The sequence below is a fragment of the Micropterus dolomieu genome, linkage group LG04, assembly GCF_021292245.1.
Source record: "Micropterus dolomieu isolate WLL.071019.BEF.003 ecotype Adirondacks linkage group LG04, ASM2129224v1, whole genome shotgun sequence".
Lineage (NCBI taxonomy): Eukaryota > Metazoa > Chordata > Actinopteri > Centrarchiformes > Centrarchidae > Micropterus > Micropterus dolomieu.
In genome coordinates this window covers 3,749,487-3,762,016 of record NC_060153.1, presented here as the reverse complement: position 1 = coordinate 3,762,016, position 12,530 = coordinate 3,749,487, and the positions used below count along the sequence as shown (strand labels likewise).

At 39.2% G+C, this 12,530-nt stretch overlaps 1 protein-coding gene across 1 annotated transcript; it reads left to right on the top strand.

Moving 5' to 3' along the window:
- Window positions 1–3,185: 3,185 nt before the first annotated feature.
- Window positions 3,186–11,658, top strand: mief2 (mitochondrial elongation factor 2). Its single transcript, XM_046048027.1, has 8 exons — window positions 3,186–3,343; window positions 5,659–5,818; window positions 6,570–6,735; window positions 6,889–6,986; window positions 8,061–8,237; window positions 8,375–8,538; window positions 9,384–9,536; window positions 10,275–11,658. The coding sequence occupies exons 2-8, from the start codon at window positions 5,681–5,683 to the stop codon at window positions 10,780–10,782; spliced, it is 1,404 nt and encodes a 467-aa protein (XP_045903983.1). The 5' UTR covers window positions 3,186–3,343; window positions 5,659–5,680; the 3' UTR covers window positions 10,783–11,658.
- Window positions 11,659–12,530: the final 872 nt, after the last annotated feature.

The window sequence follows — 12,530 nt, the reverse complement described above, 5'->3', positions numbered from 1 at the left end:
GTGTGTGTGTGTGTCTGGAAGGGGCTTAAGAAACACTGGTGCAAAGGAGATAGAGGAGGCTGTAACAATTCTCCTTCTGAGCATGTGCCATGTAAATTGCAATTATGAAGCAGTGTGCAGTAAATGATGATCAAAGTCTGACTTGGCATCTCAAACTTTTTCCTCCACCAGGCCAAGAGTTCTTGAGATGGACAAAGAGGAGAACAGACATCCGTCATTCTCCCGTCACCGGCGTCACACTATCAGCTCAGAGAACTACTGGAAGCGTGGTCAAGACTCTGAGAAACACCGGGAGAGTTCAGGACGCAAAGTCAAAATGAGACGCCATTGAGCACTTCTCCATTACACATGTACACATATAAATATACCCGCTCTTTTATGTATTTCAATATTGTAACCTGATTTGATCAGTCATCATTTTCCCACTTGAGTTTTAGTCGGGCACAAGGAGCACAGTCATCATGTTGTTTGCATTTTGATTTGAGTCTGCATAAGTTTGAATGCGTTATTTGTTTCTGGCAGACGAAGTTGACGTCTGTGCGGCACAGTTCAGAACCTCAAGTTAGTCACTACAGTAAGGCTCTGTTCAAACTGTTCAATTACCTTAAATTAAACATTTCTTGTTTCTATGTCCATAGATACTTCAAAACGGCATGTATTTTTTGTAACCAAGATGTACAGACTGCAAGAGCTGAAAGAAAGATGTATGTATGGACTTGTACAAAAGAAAACCTGAGCTGTAATCTACCTTGTTATAATGTACAATATGTTTGTATAGTCTTTGATTGGGGGAACTTCTATGCAGAAAGAAATCTTTGTTGATTTTTCTTATTATTTTTTTTGCGCCTACATTTCTGATCCACACCTTTATTGTGCAATCCCAGAGCTTTGCTATTTGTTCAGCCTCCCTGTCACAGTTTAGGTTGAAACAACTGGCAAATGTGCAGCCATGCGGTCTGTGTTTGATTTGATTCAGCTGTATGACTCATCTTGGGTGGAGGTCACAATATGGTGGATCAGCTGAACTAATGTTTTATGGAGTGATAATAAAACTTGAGTCTTGTTTTACACTCCTTATACAATGACAGAGGCTATGTTATTGCTGTTCTGCATTAAATCAAATTGGGTGATATTTGGGTTAGTCACAACTTAATTTGAAAAAACAGCCCTTGTCTTTAATGATATTTGTCTTGTTTAGCTTGTGTCTGAACGCACAGACGTGAAGAAAATCAATTTGAAGATGTATTTGTTCTTGCGGTTTGCCATGTAGACCGATAAATTTGTTTCTTGCTCCCAGTCAGCCATATTTTGCAGAGGTACTTATTAACTGACTGAAAACAAAAGATGGGATGCTGACTTTGTGGACGCAGTGGTGGCACATAAGGGGGTTTCCTGAGTTTGGTGGTAATGTTTTTTTGGCTACAGAGGTGCTGGCTGAATGAAATAAAGCTGAAATTGTCTCCACAGGGTTGGTCTGCCATTCATCAAAGCAGGGTTGTCCCTCAACCCAGTACAAGCTCCAGGTCAGGGAAGAACAAACTGGAGTTTGTCTTATACTGGCAGGAAAAGTAGTTAATCTGTCGTTGTTAGGGAACCCGATTCGTATTCAAGTTGACTCATTATAAATGATCAAGTAAATTAACTGGCTACAGTAGATGTGTTCCTCTTCTCAAATCGATTGTCCCGTAAACAAATTACTGAAGTTTGGAATTTAAGAACCACTTCCATGACCAGAAAGTCTGTTGAGCTGACAACACATGTGAAAGCAATATGCTATTTATCATCTCCTTCAATTAAATATCTGTATTCCCCTAACAACTCGAGTGGTGATGGCGCAATGGATAAGACACATGCCTTTGGTGTGAGAGACCTGGGTTAAATCCCCCACTGTGACCCATCCACCAATGTGTGCAATTGTAAGTCGCTTTGGATAAAAGCGTCAGCTAAATGAATAAATGTCATTTCCTTAACTTGTATTTTAATTTGTATATTACGTATATTTCCAGAGAGATATTTATAATTCAATAAAGAGAAAACACCAATTGTATCTGCTTTGCTTTTAAATATTTTCAATTGTACAATCAAAGGTAATATGAACACAATGAACAAAATCAAAACAATTGTCACAAACTGATAAAAATGGAAATAAATGCAGGGGGAAAAGTGGAGAGCCTCATGTTCATTTACTTTTCCTTTATCAAATTGAATTTGATCGAAATAGCAAATATATAAATAGATTTGGCTTGTCCATGGGGTGATCATAATAATTTGGGTCATGACTACATAGGACAAAAGACTAGAATTGACAAGTCAACTCAACTCAATCAGCAGATGGAGCTGGGGCAAACTACAGTACTTTACTAAAATTGTACTTTTTCAAGTACAATTTTAAGGTACTTGTATTTTCATTTTATGCTACTTTATACCTCTACTCCACTACTACAGTATTGTACTGTACTATTGTATATTTACTAGACAGCTTTAATAACTACTTGTTAGATCAAGATTTTACAAACAAAACATAATCAGTATTTAAAATATGATGCTACGTTACAGATTTAACTACATTTACATTTACTCATTTGACAGATGCTTTTATCCAATGCCATTTACATTTGAGGAACAACATACAAGCATCAACAAAGCATCAATACAGTAAGAGATTTACAAGTGACAATACTGTAGATACTAGCAACAAAAAATACTAGTAAGAGCTAATAGTGCATAGGGCATCAACACTGTATATAGCTAGGGAAAGGGGAAACTACCCCAGAAGTTTATAAGTTGTTTGAAATTAGCTTCACCTCAACCAGCTGTAACAGGTAACAGGTCTACTGTTTACATGCTTACTGCCCAGTAATATAATGATATAACACAGGGCCAATTCTGATACATACTTGTAATAATAATTTAGATACTTTGAGTACATTTAGTTGATAACACTTTTGTACTTTTACTTAGCCCAAGTGAAATTGTATGCAGGACCAGTACTTGTAATTCTATATAATGTATTTCTATTGTGTGGTATCGCTGATTTTACTAAGGAAATTATTTGAATACTTGCTAAATAAACCATCTTGTTGTAGGTCCTGATGTAGTTAGTCGGTGTTCCGGAGCTTCTCCTGGGGGCGCTACTGCACCCTGACGTTGAATGCTAACCGCAATTAAAAGGAGAAGAAGAAGAAGAAGAATCCAGCAGCTGTTAGCTAGTAGTTCTATTTACGCGATGAACGTCAGTGATACGTCCGTAATGTTTGCGCTTTGTTGTTGAAGAGGATCGAAATACATATTTTACAAAACGCTAATGGGAGTCGGGTCGTTATATTTCTCTCCGCACTGAGTGGTAAGTATTTTTAACAGTAGAGGGAGAGCTCTCACTGACTGCTAACTAACTAGCAGGCTAGCTTGTCTAACTGGCGTTAGCTGCTAGCTGGAGTTGGCAGCCGCTCATCCGTTTGCCGCTGCCCTTCATGCTGACGACATTAAAATAGCTAACATTTGTTGGCAGATTGGATCTGTACGTTAGTTAGATGGACATTTGTCGTGTTACATTAATAGTTACTAATTATCATGTCGCAGTGACTAGTAGGCTGTATCCAACACTGGAGAGGTTGTGTCAACTACAAGGGGTAACTTAATAATCAGCAGGTGATTTATAAGGTTTATGTGTTAAGCTCAACATGTCAGCTGTCCAACCAGAAGGATAACATGTAATTTATATTGCAAGGTAAATTTAAAAATCCTTTGTTCTAAGATTCTTGTAAAAGTCAGTGCTCTTTTCTGTGGTGTCTATATGTAACAATTCCCTGTTGTTCCACCGCAGTGCTGCCACCTTTGGTCAGAACAGTAACTTATCCCACAACAACAAAAGAAAACCGGACAAACAATATAACAAAATATATATATTTTTTCAATTATATTACCTTGTTACTAAAGAATACATGATGCATGACCCTTCACTTACAGCATGATGTTGCGTATGCTACAAATTTGGCACACAATATTTGGCATATTTTAAGCTAAAATTGCACAATAAAATGTGTTTTGGAAGGAGTTGTATGGTAAAGCTCCATTGTGCTGGCTGGGAACAAAAACACCACATTGGGTAATAGCATTATTCACTGACTGATCTGTATTTTTGTCAGTTGCTCTATGTGTTTTCAGCTATAATCAGCTGAAACAGTGTTGGGTAACATTTGTCAACATCAGGAGTCCTTTGCTTGGCCTGATGGTACATTAACTAACATTAAACAGAGACTGAACTCTACTCTGTTGTTGAATGTGCCACCTGTTGTGCTTGTAACTTGACTAGGAAGTTTTTTGCATAGTTGACCTGGCTGGTGTGACTCAAACACGCATTGGGCCCTAACGCTATAAATAGTGCATGTCTCCATTCTTGGGATCCTGTACCTCATGCAAGGAGAGAGGACACACACTTGTTTGAAATGGTTTAGAGTGATGTCCTGCGGCTATTTCTGGATCTCAGGTGCCTGGAGCTAAATATGAGCAAGTGCAGTGCACTCAAAGTGTATTTATATAATGGTCACGTCACGTGTGTGCTCCAGAAATAAGCAAGTGTAAAGGATCAGTTCAAAGTTTTTCAGAACGGATAAAATTAATTTTTTATTTCCCATCAATAACAACCTTACCAATACCTATGGCGTCCTACTGCAACAGGCCTGTTCCAGTATACCCTTCTTACAGAGGACATTTTGACATGTCACAGAAGGAAAATCACAGGTGTAATTACTAACAATAATGGTGGCTGCATTACATTTGTCTCACTGGAAACTGGAGACACTACAATGCAACAAAACCACAATTAATGTTATGAATCAGTCAAATGTTCTCTGAATAAAACCCAACAAACCTTCATTTAGCTCACTTTCTTTTGGACAAAAAGCAGCCAAGAGAAACAAACCCACAGCCTGGTTCCTAAGTTTCTTTTATTAGAATGCATTTCTGATTGTTCTGTGAACTTCCTGTTTTAAAACCAAATTCAGCTTGGTTGTTAAGGCCTAGAATATGACCCCAAATGCTCTGTGGTTAATGCCAGTGAATAACTGCAGCAGAGTGGTTAGTTTCCCAAGACTAAAGTTGTCAACAAAGTCATGAATTAATAAATGAGTTGAGACACTTTTATTTCTGTAGCCAGTATCACAAATCACACATTTTCCTCAAGAGGATTTACAATCCGCATAGCATAAAATAACATTTTTTTTAAGCCATAAAAGAAAAATGTTCCTCATGTCAACTCTGCATAATTTAATACATCAGTGAGCATTTTGAAACTACAAGCCTACTTACTTACAAACAATCAATAATTGATGAGGATGTTGTTTTAAGGAAGATTAAAACTTGTTTATTGATCATGACTGATGCCCAGTGGCTCCCCAATGGTGCTAATAAAAACTGCACACATACAGACCAATTTGAATATTAGTCTGCTGAATAGATGGGCTGTTTTTAGCTGGAACAAAGATGCAGCTTTTCATATCATATCAGTTCATCTCATGGGTATTCTGACTTCATGACATTCATATACCTGACCACCTGACAGTCATATTTGGTATGCCATGATTTATCCTGACCTACCTGACAGTCATATGGTTGTGTTACTTTCTGCCCACTTGAATTTATGCATTCTTCCTTCCCAAGGCTAACCACAAAAAAGGAAGCAATGAACTTCCAGGGCAGTCGGAAGCGAGGAGAGGATGGCATCAGCATGGTGATTGACTTCCTGCTGTCTAATGCCCGGCTGGTTTTGGGAGTTGGTGGGGCTGCCATGCTAGGAATTGCTACATTGGCAGTGAAACGGGTGAGTGTTTTTGAGGTTGTTAGCACCACATCAGTGCTTCATTCATAGGCACTCTTTTTATGAATGGAGACATGAATTGCTGCAAAAATTCTGACCTGGGGCAAAAAGAGCTATAAAGTCATGGATTCTCCAGGAATCTGATAAGCACAGATATGTTAACTTGCTAAATCAAGTATATCTTTTGAGTTATATGTTAATTTGTCCACTTATAGATTGGCAGTTCATCCTTCAGCTGTTTCATCACATGTAGCATGTTTTGCTGCCCAAAGTTGCTGAATATCATACAAAAACAATTCTCTTTTGAGAAGACAAGTAGGTCAATTGCATTCCCAAGCTATGTGGTCAGAGTAGTCAAATCCAGGAGCATGGCCAGGGTGTGTTAAAGTGATTGCTGTTTACTCTGAAATCGATTTAACATCTACTAAAGTCGATAAGGAAAATGAAAGCGTCAAAATGCTTGCAGTAATAAAGCACCTAGGGTGTCTCCAACATATTAATGTTTATATATTTTAAGTTATACCATTAGTAAAAATATGCTTTAGAAGACAGTCAGCAGTAATGTTAAATATGTAATTTGTAGTTAATGGACTAAAGCCAAAACTCCTCAGGATCGTCCTCTTCAAAGTCCCTTGAGGCTGAGGTTATCTTAGTGCCGCTTAAATGTAGTGCAGTGTGCTTTTGTATTTGGACGGTGTCATGCAGTGCATGCATGAATGATTGAATCTATGACGATGAGTTGTGTTCTGTTCAGCTGATAGAGCGCGCAGGCCGTGCAGCCGACGATGAAAAGGTGGAGCAGAAGATGGCTGAGAGCTGGGAGGAGTTGAGTTTGGTCTCTGCTTCCCCCACTCTGATCAAGAAGGGCATAAAGGGTGTGGTGATGAAACATGTTGCCAAGGCAGCCAGACAGCAGAAAGGTATCTGCTAAATCTCTGCAACTCTAATTGTTCAGGCAAATGACACACACAGAAATATCACCAATACATAGAATTTATATGTTTATATATTTTAATAATCACTGAAGCCTTCTGCTGTTACCTGAAAGCTGTTTTAACCTTTTTCTCAATCAGCTGACCTGTGTCAGCAACCTCAGGTGTCCTCTCTGGATGTGCAGTCTAAACCTGAGTCCAAGTCCAAGAGGCTCCAGCTGTGCGTTCTCAGTTTGCAGGTACACTCTGACATTTCACCTCTGATCTCTTGAAGGCATAGATTATGCATTCGGTCTTAGCTGCTGCTTTAAGAGCTCTGAGTGTTGGCTCATTCATTTATGCATGTGTAACATGTTTTGTAAAGTGCAGTGCTTAGGGGATATACTCATTGTTATGCACTGGTTAGGAGCGTTGCTAGAGCCCTGCATAATCAAAATACTGCGTGTTCTTGTGCACTGACTGGATAGAAGAAGCCAAACAAGCATGAAACTGCTTTGAGTTAGTGTGCAGAACACCCACATAAGCAGAAGTGTTGCGGATTATTCTGTGCTGTTCTACATGAAAAAAGGCGTTCAGTAAATGTTAGCAGAGCAGTTGCAAACGCATGACTGGACATAGAGGGGATTTAAAACAAAAAGCTTCTGCCTTTAAAGAAAGCTTATGCAAATTGGGTCTATTTATGAATAGTTGCACCTCGTAATTTTCTATTCTGCATCTCTGGAAAGCTGCTTTCGCAATAGTGTAAGAACACCTGGAAAATACAATTCTCTTCTTGGCCAATACTTGATACTAATTGAATTGACTTTTGTTTCTGTAAAGACAGGTAATGTTCAGGATTGGGCCAACATCCACAAGCTGAATCAGCTGTGTATTTCTGTATGGCAGAGTGTTTTGAAATGGGTCAGAGTATAATACTTTATAAAACTGTTAATGCAGGAACCACACTTGTTGTTCACCAGTTTATTTAACAGCAGTAACAGAATCACACAGCACTGTTCCCCTGCTATTTATTAGTTTTCCTTCTCGTAGCAACTTAACAGGCAAAACACCCTCCTGTCAGTGTTCTTAAGTCTGCTTAGAGGCAAAAAATGACTTTGAATATATTACTCAAGAGACAGCTGTATGTATTCCCATTGGAAGTGTAAACACAGAATTAACAACTCTTTTGTTAGTTGTTACCTTAGCAACACAGTATTTGTTCCTCTCTGAAGGATGCACATACAAGGACATAGTATACTAGCTGTATACCTGACTTGTTTTGTAAAGACTTTCCATGCTCTGTATCATTGGAAAACTGTATAAAATGTATTTAGGAACGACTGCAGCAGTACTATCACACGAGGGTTGCACTTGCACCACATGAAGTCCAGAGGGCTCAGTCTTTAGCTGTGGACATCTGCTCTGAGATCCAGGGCTTTCTGCACAGCCGTCATCCTGATATGCCGCTGGGAGAAATGAACCTCGGAGGTTCTCTACTGGATGATCTGCAGGTACACAGTATATGTATTGAGAGATATATATAATTATTTTTTACATAACTTTTTTCCCCTCTCAGTGATGTCCTATAGCAAGATGTTAGATGCCTGCCACGTAGGAAATTTTATTCTGTGTGTGTGTGTGTGTTCAGGTTGTCACTGCAGACCATGCATGTCTGCTGGTGCCTCTACAGCTGGAAGCCTCTCTGTGGCGTCTCGTCCCAGGAGAGGAAACATTGCTCACACACCCGCTGCACTGGATGGTCCGACGGATCAATCTGGAATATTTTCCCAGAGGACGCAGTTACTGGGACAGGTGATCACACACAGATTTTAAAAAAATTTATAAAATCTCATGTCAGTTAGTGTAACTAGCAGATTATTAATGTTAAATAGAATCAGTTGGGTTTTTCTACTACAAATAATGCAGAAGTAATTGTCAGTTATATTATTGTGCCAACATCTCTTTGGTGTAAATCAGTAAATTATAACAAAAAATCTGCAGATTCTTTTTTTTGATTAGTCATTCAGTCTGTGAAACATCCAAAAATGCCCATCACAACTTTGCAGAGCAGTGTTTTGTTTTGTTTGACTAAGAGTCCAAAACCCCAAAAATGTTGTAAAAAGCCGCAAATCATCTTGTTTGAGAGGCTGAAATCAGAGAATTTTTTTTGTCTTGAAATAATTAATCAGTTATCAATACAGTTGCCGATGATTTTTCTGTCAATAGTCTAATCTGTAACTAAAATTAGACCTTTTCGGAACTAGAGTTGTATTTTATATTTACATTACAGACATTCACAAACATGATTCTTAAAAAGCTTTATTCAATACTTTTTTATATTGACACTGAATCAAATTGTGTGTAATATATAACAGGCTACTATGATCAAACCACAGACTTCATCCAATTCATCAGATACGTGGAGCCATTTAGCCTCAATTAGTTCACTGATTTGATTTTACCTCATCGGGTAACATAATTCAGCAATGTGAGCGTAGAGGGTGATGCAGCGTTAGCAAGCCTTTTTACATCAGCCTTTTTAACTTGTATTGAAGCAGCAGTAAAATCAGTGGCATCACGGCCATAGGTATGCACAGAAACATTCTGCGGGAACACTAAGCCATTAACTAAGACAAGTCTTTCTTTGTGTCTTGCAGGTACTTGGTGGGTGGCTACCTGTCTGCAGAAACTGTTGTGAACATGTTTAGTAAAGCTGTCATGGAAACAATCAACTGGCTGTCCATCAGCAGCACTCTGGACTGTCTCGTCAGACCTGTACTGGGAGGACAAGACCTGAGATTGGAGATTCGGTGCGTGCCTGTTGTTGTTGTTGTTGTTGTTTTTAATCTTGAGATTCAATAACAAGTGAAGTGCTTGACTTTTATGGGTGCACACCAGATTCATGTATTTTTTTTGCACAATTAAATTTTACAATTTGAACTTTAGAAGGCAGTGATGAGACAATTATTTAATAGCTGTTGGTGCAGCGATTTAATTTTTTCCAAAAAATTATAAAACTGTAAACTGCTGTTCATTTGAAAAGAACAATATTTTTGATACCTGTTATCTATTTATCTGTCGCTACATCTTATCCCCAATGTGAAACAGCTTTCCCGTTCTTGCATGTAAAAGTGACTAAAAGTTAAAATTAAATAAAACAGTAGAAAGGCTAATAGAAAATTTTTGTTTCCCTAAAGCTGCACTAATCCATTTATTTCGCCCATATTGACAATCCCACCGAGAGATTTCACCCAACCCTGCAGTCCTGCAGCTCTAAGGGGCTTTGTGGTATCTTTCAGCTCACCAAAACAGAGCTAAACTGAGAGTCAGTATTGGAGTTGTATTGATCAGGTGGCCAGAAACACAACTCGGGTGATTTCTAATGTTACTCCTTATCTGCTGGATGTGTAAATAGGCCCGCTAAGTGGTTAAAAATTCTTTAATACAGGTTTAAACATGCTGTGTGATCAGTGTGAAATCAGCCTGGTGCGTTTTGTGCTTGTTAAGACTTGATATCTTTGCTCTCTCTAAATTACTTTATTCTTTAGGCCTGGAAATGTAGAAGGGGCGGAGAGCAGCGATCAGCCGCTGTTCATCGAAATGTTGCCTCTGCTGAGGGAGGGGGATGTGGTTCTGACCGCCCAGCTTGAGCTCACATCTCCCTGGGTCAACGCCTGGCACCTGACTCTCTACCCGTGGGAGACTCGGCGCCTGGCTCAGCTCGACGCCGCTGACGACGGATGCCGCAGACAGACACTTAAAATTCTCAAGGCAGCGTGCAGACTCAACCCCGCCCTGCGACCACTCGAAGCAGCCCCGCTGGCCAATCTCATCCTACACCTCAGTGACAGTGAGAGCGACTGGTCCGAGATCAGCTTGGACGTGAGATTCCAGCAGTGCATCACAGAGCTGATTGGTTACCTCGAACAAGGGGCGTTACACAGTTACTTCAAGCCAGCTGTCAATCTGCTGAGCGGCTTGACAGAGGACCAGGTGGATCAGATGGGCTTCATGCTCTACTGCGCTGTGTCAGAGCCTGAAATACTGCTCATATAACTGTTTGCACACATAACACTAGACATTTCTCAAGCTCTGACACAGAGATCAAAGGAGAAATCATCAAAGATGTTTGGTTCAAGGCAAAGATGTTGTATTCTTCCCACTGCCTTCCCACTCTCATTGTTTAGCTCCTCCATCCTGCTTTGATGCAAGGGATCAGGGCACAGTTGGGATGACAAAATGGCAGGCACCATGAACTGACGTCTACACTGGAGGAAGAGAAGCTACAGTGAGACTGCCGATGTGAAAGTGATAATCAAGCTAAACAAATCACTCCGAGGTAAGGAGACGTGCCAAGGAAAGGAGCTGAGGAAGTATTTTATCAAGATGTTTAAAAACAGTGTGCCTGATCATAACTCTACACACACACCACAGCCAAATCTACATTTAAGTTTGTGTGATTATTAGGACTATAGCATTACAGTTCAGTATATCCATTAACAGCAGAGGAGTACAGTTTATTAGTAAGTGCATATGTTCTTTATATCCTCTAACTGATATAGTTGGCTCTGCATAATTTTCCTAAATCTCCTTTAATATATTCTAACTATGCAGAAAAATAATGACCTGCTGAAAACCACCAGATTCTGCTGCACTGTTTAGCCTTTCTGAGTTGGACTTATTTAAAGCAAAGTATATTTTATCATACTGGAGGTTTGAAATGTGCAGTATTTTGTTTGTCTTGTTAAGTGTTCAGTCAAGTGCCAGTGTTGGATGAACTATCCCTTTAAATTATGGTTAAGTTGCCTAATAATTTTATGCTTTTAAATACAGTATGAATGTTGTGGGTATTTCTTCAGTTGTGTCTTCTTGCTGAGTGAAAGAAAATTGATTCTCTGCGCAAATAAAAATAAAAGCAATTTTTGCTCATTTTTTCTGGCTGGAGTAAAATCAGTTGTCACACAGACGAGCCTTGTTGCATGTGAAACCTTTTAATGCACATTTGTTCATCAGTTGCAGTTTTTATCACCCCCTGCTGTTGACTGAACAGTCATGCAGCTTTGTCACAAACCATAAACGTTTTGAACGTAATTTCATGCAAATACCAATCTAAATGCTTAAATCATCATCACCTGAGAAGTGTTACCACCAGCCTAAACAACAGAAATGGTTGACTACTAATATGTGACATGGGCTTCTGCATACACAGGTTATTTCAGTTTAAGTCTGACATGCCCAGATGTACAATGAAACAGTTATGAATAGTGCAGGACTGATAAATTCAGTCCTGTGCCTCTCTACCTGCCCACTTCCTTCTCATTGAAAATGAATTGCTTGGCTGGGATCGCTTCCCAAAAGATCATGAAAGTTAACTTTTAACTGACCTTACTCTAGTCTGGTAGAAGCTTGCTGTCAAAACATCAGTGCATGTGGAGGTGGGACTAAGTCAGCGTTTTACAAGTCACAAGTAGGCTAGGCGAAGCCTCAAGTGAAGTCTCAACTACTAAACTTTGAGTTTAAACAAGTCATAATGTGCTCTTTGCCAAATTTAATACCATTTAATTTTAACAAGTTAAAAATTAACATCTTTCTTGAATAAAGCATTAACCTGTAGGCTACAGGAAAAAAAAGGCAGAGGTGCAGTTTCACACAAAAAATATCACATTTCAAGAAATAGATGTGTTGATATACATAATTTACCCTGGATTTGGGTTTGGGGAGTGATTAAAAACATCACCAACTGGCATGGGATGTGCACGGCCTCTACCAGAGGGTATTATAACTAGAGATAGATAAGCTAAACT

Coding starts and splice junctions, on each gene's coding strand:
- mief2 (XM_046048027.1), top strand. CDS start 5,681: ATGAACTTCCAGGGCAGTCGGAAGCGAGGAGAGGATGGCATCAGCATG. Junction 6,736..6,888: donor GGCAGCCAGACAGCAGAAAG/GTATCTGCTAAA, acceptor TTTCTCAATCAG/CTGACCTGTGTCAGCAACCT. Junction 8,539..9,383: donor GGACGCAGTTACTGGGACAG/GTGATCACACAC, acceptor TGTGTCTTGCAG/GTACTTGGTGGGTGGCTACC.